Source organism: Lampetra planeri, unplaced genomic scaffold, assembly GCF_965212315.1.
Source record: "Lampetra planeri unplaced genomic scaffold, kcLamPlan1.2.h2 scaffold_347, whole genome shotgun sequence".
Taxonomy (NCBI): Eukaryota; Metazoa; Chordata; class Hyperoartia; order Petromyzontiformes; family Petromyzontidae; genus Lampetra; species Lampetra planeri.
In genome coordinates this window covers 34,753-42,500 of record NW_027615170.1, presented here as the reverse complement: position 1 = coordinate 42,500, position 7,748 = coordinate 34,753, and the positions used below count along the sequence as shown (strand labels likewise).

General features: G+C 52.4%; 1 protein-coding gene across 1 annotated transcript; it reads right to left on the bottom strand.

Moving 5' to 3' along the window:
* Positions 1-5,066: 5,066 nt before the first annotated feature.
* LOC144740911 (uncharacterized) lies at positions 5,067-7,548 on the bottom strand. The gene is made up of 2 exons (XM_078623615.1): positions 6,481-7,548; positions 5,067-6,448 (listed from the first exon to the last, which is right to left on the bottom strand). The coding sequence occupies exons 1-2, from the start codon at positions 7,022-7,024 to the stop codon at positions 5,154-5,156; spliced, it is 1,839 nt and encodes a 612-aa protein (XP_078479741.1). The 5' UTR covers positions 7,025-7,548; the 3' UTR covers positions 5,067-5,153.
* Positions 7,549-7,748: the final 200 nt, after the last annotated feature.

Sequence of the window (7,748 nt, the reverse complement as noted above, 5' to 3'; positions counted from 1 at the left end):
AGATGGCACTTTATTGAAGACGCGTTGGCACTTGACATCAGGCGGAGACCCCCACTGCAACAGCCCCGAGTCTCCAGCGCGTCTCTCCCTTTTATACCGACTGAGGCCACGCCCCCCTTCCCGAACCTTCTCGCTGACACGGGACGCTCGCTCCACCGCAGACTCCACCGTCCTCTTCCGTCACCTGACCACGCCCCCTTCTCAATCATTCCCGTAGCCACCAGTCCCTTCGCACTCACAACTGACTCCCCTGTCATTACCTCCCGTAGCCACCAGTCCCTTCGCACTCACAACTGACTCCCCTGTCATTACCTCCCCTGGCCACCAGCCCACTCACACTGCAGGCTGACTCCCCTGTCATTACCTCCTGTGGCCACCAGTCCATTCGCACTGCAGGCTGACTCCCCTGTCATTACCTCCCGTGGCCACTAGTCCACTCGCACTGCAGGCTGACTCCCCTGTCATTATCTCCCGTGGCCACCAGTCCACTCGCACTGCAGGCTGCCTCTCCTGTCATTACCTCCCGTGGCCACTAGTCCACTCACACTGCAGGCTGCCTCCCCTGTCATTACCTCCTGTGGCCACTAGTCCACTCACACTGCAGGGTGCCTCCCCTGTCATTACCTCCCGTGGTCACTAGTCCACTCACACTGCAGGCTGCCTCCCCTGTCATTACCTCCCGTGGCCACCAGTCCACTCGCACTGCAGGCTGCCTCCCCTGTCATTACCTCCCGTGGCCACCAGTCCACTCACCCTGCAGGCTGACTCCCCTGTCATTACCTCCCATGGCCACCAGTCCACTCGCACTGCAGGCTGCCTCCCCTGTCATTACCTCCCGTGGCCACTAGTCCACTCACCCTGCAGGCTGACTCCCCTGTCATTACCTCCCGCGGCCACCAGTCCACTCACACTGCAGGCTGACTCCCCTGTCATTACCTCCCGTGGCCACTAGTCCACTCGCACTGCAGGCTGACTCCCCTGTCATTACCTCCCGTGGCCACCAGTCCACTCGCACTGCAGGCTGACTCCCCTGTCATTATCTCCCGTGGCCACCAGTCCACTCACACTGCAGGCTGACTTCCCTGTCATTACCTCCTGTGGCCACCAGTCTACTCGCACTGCAGGCTGACTCCCCTGTCATTACCTCCCGTGGCCACTAGTCCATTCGCACTGCAGGCTGACTCCCCTGTCATTACCTCCCGTGGCCACTAGTCCACTCACACTGCAGGCTGCCTCCCCTGTCATTACCTCCCGTGGCCACTAGTCCACTCACACTGCAGGCTGCCTCCCCTGTCATTACCTCCCATGGCCACCAGTCCATTCGCACTGCAGGCTGACTCCCCTGTCATTACCTCCCGTGGCCACCAGTCCACTCACACTGCAGGCTGACTCCCCTGTCATTACCTCCCGTGGCCACTAGTCCACTCACACTGCAGGCTGCCTCCCCTGTCATTACCTCCCATGGCCACCAGTCCATTCGCACTGCAGGCTGACTCCCCTGTCATTACCTCCCGTGGCCACTAGTCCACTCACCCTGCAGGCTGACTCCCCTGTCATTACCTCCCGCGGCCACCAGTCCACTCACACTGCAGGCTGACTCCCCTGTCATTACCTCCCGTGGCCACTAGTCCACTCGCACTGCAGGCTGACTCCCCTGTCATTACCTCCCGTGGCCACCAGTCCACTCGCACTGCAGGCTGACTCCCCTGTCATTATCTCCCGTGGCCACCAGTCCACTCACACTGCAGGCTGACTTCCCTGTCATTACCTCCTGTGGCCACCAGTCTACTCGCACTGCAGGCTGACTCCCCTGTCATTACCTCCCGTGGCCACTAGTCCATTCGCACTGCAGGCTGACTCCCCTGTCATTACCTCCCGTGGCCACTAGTCCACTCACACTGCAGGCTGCCTCCCCTGTCATTACCTCCCGTGGCCACTAGTCCACTCACACTGCAGGCTGCCTCCCCTGTCATTACCTCCCATGGCCACCAGTCCATTCGCACTGCAGGCTGACTCCCCTGTCATTACCTCCCGTGGCCACCAGTCCACTCACACTGCAGGCTGACTCCCCTGTCATTACCTCCCGTGGCCACTAGTCCACTCACACTGCAGGCTGCCTCCCCTGTCATTACCTCCCATGGCCACCAGTCCATTCGCACTGCAGGCTGACTCCCCTGTCATTACCTCCCGTGGCCACTAGTCCACTCACCCTGCAGGCTGACTTCCCTGTCATTACCTCCTGTGGCCACCAGTCTACTCGCACTGCAGGCTGACTCCCCTGTCATTACCTCCCGTGGCCACTAGTCCATTCGCACTGCAGACTGACTCCCCTGTCATTACCTCCCGTGGCCACTAGTCCATTCGCACTGCAGGCTGACTCCCCTGTCATTACCTCCCGTGGCCACTAGTCCATTCGCACTGCAGGCTGACTCCCCTGTCATTACCTCCCGTGGCCACTAGTCCATTCACACTGCAGGCTGCCTCCCCTGTCATTACCTCCCGTGGCCACCAGTCCATTCGCACTGCAGACTGACTCCCCTGTCATTACCTCCCGTGGCCACCAGTCCACTCACACTGCAGGCTGACTTCCCTGTCGGTACCTCCCGTGGCCACCAGTCCACTCACACTGCAGGCTGACTCCCCTGTCATTACCTCCCGTGGCCACTAGTCCACTCACACCGCATGTCGGCTCTACTGTCATTACATATGTATGTTGTATGTATGTGGTGGTGGTGCATCTGCCAGTCATCTCTGTCAACCCATGGCACCTGCTGGGTCTGTTCTGTAACCTCCTGCCAGCGGGCGTTCGACACTTCACGTGGCCTTTTTTTTGGAGAGTATATTGAGTACATTGATTATATTGATGTAATAAAAATTTAGTTTTTTTACATCGGTTTATTGTATGGTAGTAGGGTATTGGCAGTTCTTTAGAATGATAAAAAAAATCCCCTTCCTTTATCACTGCTAATCCTACATAATACACGAGCATAATATGACTTTGAGACCCCCCACCGCCTACACATTCGACAAGGAGTGACTCACCCCATATCTGCATTTGCCATAACATGCTAAATTCCTCTGTTGATATGTAAACTCCTTTGTCAAGGCGCTCTCTCCTCCCACCCAGGTTAAAATATGCTGCCAAGCTTAGCGGTGTTCATTAGGACGCTGTCTTTCCGACAGACCTGTTCATTCAGACGCTGTCTTTCCGACAGACCTGTTCATTCAGACGCTGTCTTTCCGACAGACCTGTTCATTCAGACGCTGTCTTTCCGACAGACCTGTTCATTCAGACGCTGTCTTTCCGACAGACCTGTTCATTCAGACGCTGTCTTTCCGACAGACCTGTTCATTCAGCCGCTGTCTTTCCGACAGACCTGTTCATTCAGACGCTGTCTTTCCGACAGACCTGTTCATTCAGACGCTGTCTTTCCGACAGACCTGTTCATTCAGACGCTGTCTTTCCGACAGACCTGTTCATTCAGACGCTGTCTTTCCGACAGACCTGTTCATTCAGACGCTGTCTTTCCGACAGACCTGTTCATTCAGACGCTGTCTTTCTGACAGACCTGTTCATTCAGACGCTGTCTTTCCGACAGACCTGTTCATTCAGACGCTGTCTTTCCGACAGACCTGTTCATTCAGACGCTGTCTTTCCGACAGACCTGTTCATTCAGACGCTGTCTTTCCGACAGACCTGTTCATTCAGACGCTGTCTTTCCGACAGACCTGTTCATTCAGACGCTGTCTTTCCGACAGACCTGTTCATTCAGACGCTGTCTTTCCGACAGACCTGTTCATTCAGACGCTGTCTTTCCGACAGACCTGTTCATTCAGACGCTGTCTTTCCGACAGACCTGTTCATTCAGACGCTGTCTTTCAGACAGACCTGTTCATTCAGACGCTGTCTTTCCGACAGACCTGTTCTTCACCTGAGGACAGCTGCTTGCGTTGTGGCCGAAACGTCCTAAGAATTGTATTTAATGTTTGATTTTGATTATTTTATTATTTCCCTTCTACGTGACTTTACTGAAAGAACCAATAAGATGAATCCCTGCAGTCACGAAAGCTTTAAATCGAAATCCTTAGAAAAAGTTTCTTTATTTTTAAAACAACGGTGTTATTTTAAAGAGCTACTAAAAAGTAAATAACTCGATTGGACAACGGGGAAGAGGACGACATCTTGATGATCGCGAGAGACACACGCCGTGTGATGAAGGGGGGGGGGGGGGTCAAAACTCGTCCAAAATCGCGTGACGTCATTTATGGGCGGCCCCTTACCACATGATACCATCGAAGTGTGAAGAACTGCTCTATATATTCTAATGCAAGTGTAATGTGAGGATATATCCGGGTTGCTGACGGATCACAACTCGTCACGATGATTGGCTCTACCGGTCCTGGTCTATAGCCAATGGGGGGAAGTCTAGGGGGCGTGGCCCTGACGTCACGGGAAGGTGACATCTGCAAGTAGATGATTGGTTCTGCTGGCTTTAGCCACAGCCAATGGGGGGACGAGTCAGGGGGCGTGGTACTGGGAGCCTACGATGGAGTCTAGAAGATTCCATAGAGGCTAACCAGGATTGGTGGAAAGGTACCACGTGACCCGGGTATTAAAAGGGGTGGAGGCGAACGACACGTGGTGAGAACTGGAACGAATGGAGGGTGAGGCCACGCTGCACCACGTGGTCCAGGCTGTACCACGTGGTCCAGGCTGTACCACGTGGTCCAGGCTGTACCACGTGGTCCAGGCTGTACCACGTGGTCCAGGCTGTACCACGTGGTCCAGGCTGCCCACGTGGTCCAGGCTGCCACGTGTCTCTCTCTCCCTCTCACGCTGCCTGTCAGCGGTGTGAAAGAGTAAGATGGGAGTGTTGTGAACGAAAGACAAATAAAGATCGGATTCCACAAGTCGCTTCCACGACCTTTATTGCACAAGGATGAAAACTTAAAAGATATGAATTGCTTCCGACGTATTTATTAAGTTGTTTTAATTGAAATCGAACAATCAAACATAGAACAATTGTTAAGTTAAACAAATACATCTTCTTGGTTCTTTCGGTAAAGTCACGTAGAAGGGAAATAATAAAATTAAAAAAACAAAATAAAATACAATTCTCACGACGTTTCGGCCACAACGCAAGCAGCCGTCCTCAGGTGAAGAACAGGTCTGTCGGAAAGACAACGTCTGAATGAACAGGTCTGTCGGAAAGACAGCGTCTGAATGAACAGGTCTGTCGGAAAGACAGCGTCTGAATGAACAGGTCTGTCGGAAAGACAGCGTCTGAATGAACAGGTCTGTCGGAAAGACAGCGTCTGAATGAACAGGTCTGTCGGAAAGACAGCGTCTGAATGAACAGGTCTGTCGGAAAGACAGCGTCTGAATGAACAGGTCTGTCGGAAAGACAGCGTCTGAATGAACAGGTCTGTCGGAAAGACAGCGTCTGAATGAACAGGTCTGTTGGAAAGACAGCGTCTGAATGAACAGGTCTGTCGGAAAGACAGCGTCTGAATGAACAGGTCTGTCGGAAAGACAGCGTCTGAATGAACAGGTCTGTCAGAAAGACAGCGTCTGAATGAACAGGTCTGTCGGAAAGACAGCGTCTGAATGAACAGGTCTGTCGGAAAGACAGCGTCTGAATGAACAGGTCTGTCGGAAAGACAGCGTCTGAATGAACAGGTCTGTCGAGAAGACAGCGTCTGAATGAACAGGTCTGTCGGAAAGACAGCGTCTGAATGAACAGGCCTGTCGGAAAGACAGCGTCTGAATGAACAGGTCTGTCGGAAAGACAGCGTCTGAATGAACAGGTCTGTCGGAAAGACAGCGTCTGAATGAACAGGTCTGTCGAGAAGACAGCGTCTGAATGAACAGGCCTGTCGGAAAGACAGCGTCTGAATGAACAGGCCTGTCGGAAAGACAGCGTCTGAATGAACAGGTCTGTCGGAAAGACAGCGTCTGAATGAACAGGTCTGTCGGAAAGACAGCGTCTGAATGAACAGGTCTGTCGGAAAGACAGCGTCTGAATGAACAGGTCTGTCGGAAAGACAGCGTCTGAATGAACAGGGCTGTCGGAAAGACAGCGTCTGAATGAACAGGTCTGTCGGAAAGACAGCGTCTGAATGAACAGGTCTGTTGGAAAGACAGCGTCTGAATGAACAGGTCTGTCGGAAAGACAGCGTCTGAATGAACAGGTCTGTCGGAAAGACAGCGTCTGAATGAACAGGTCTGTCAGAAAGACAGCGTCTGAATGAACAGGTCTGTCAGAAAGACAGCGTCTGAATGAACAGGTCTGTCGGAAAGACAGCGTCTGAATGAACAGGTCTGTCGGAAAGACAGCGTCTGAATGAACAGGCCTGTCGGAAAGACAGCGTCTGAATGAACAGGCCTGTCGGAAAGACAGCGTCTGAATGAACAGGTCTGTCGGAAAGACAGCGTCTGAATGAACAGGTCTGTCGAGAAGACAGCGTCTGAATGAACAGGCCTGTCGGAAAGACAGCGTCTGAATGAACAGGCCTGTCGGAAAGACAGCGTCTGAATGAACAGGCCTGTCGGAAAGACAGCGTCTGAATGAACAGGTCTGTCGGAAAGACAGCGTCTGAATGAACAGGTCTGTCGGAAAGACAGCGTCTGAATGAACAGGTCTGTCGGAAAGACAGCGTCTGAATGAACAGGTCTGTCGGAAAGACAGCGTCTGAATGAACAGGTCTGTCGGAAAGACAGCGTCTGAATGAACAGGTCTGTCGGAAAGACAGCGTCTGAATGAACAGGTCTGTCGGAAAGACAGCGTCTGAATGAACAGGTCTGTCGGAAAGACAGCGTCTGAATGAACAGGCCTGTCGGAAAGACAGCGTCTGAATGAACAGGTCTGTCGGAAAGACAGCGTCTAAATGAACAGGTCTGTCGAGAAGACAGCGTCTGAATGAACAGGCCTGTCGGAAAGACAGCGTCTGAATGAACAGGCCTGTCGGAAAGACAGCGTCTGAATGAACAGGTCTGTCGGAAAGACAGCGTCTGAATGAACATGTCTGTCGGAAAGACAGCGTCTGAATGAACAGGTCTGTCGGAAAGACAGCGTCTGAATGAACAGGTCTGTCGGAAAGACAGCGTCTGAATGAACAGGTCTGTCGGAAAGACAGCGTCTGAATGAACAGGCCTGTCGGAAAGACAGCGTCTGAATGAACAGGTCTGTCGGAAAGACAGCGTCTGAATGAACAGGTCTGTCGGAAAGACAGCGTCTGAATGAACAGGTCTGTCGGAAAGACAGCGTCTGAATGAACAGGTCTGTCGGAAAGACAGCGTCTGAATGAACAGGTCTGTCGGAAAGACAGCGTCTGAATGAACAGGTCTGTCGGAAAGACAGCGTCTGAATGAACAGGTCTGTCGGAAAGACAGCGTCTGAATGAAACACCACCAAGCTTGGAGCGTATATTTAAGCTGCTGGGTTGGAGGGGGTAGAGCGCCTTGACAAAATAATTTGCATATCAAGAGGAATTTAGCATATTTATGGGAAATGCAGATATGGGATTAGTACTACTTGTGAAATGCGTAGGAGGTGGTCGGGGGGTTTCAAAGTCATATTATGCCCGTGCATTATGCAGGATTAGCAGCATCAAAGGGAGGGAGTAGGGGGTAGCATTAATTATTAAACAAATGAAGTTATATTAATTCAAAATAAAACAATTACAATAAGCAAGTAAAATGGGACTTTTCAAATCGCACAAAACATCGCAGCCTTTGAGATTTGCTA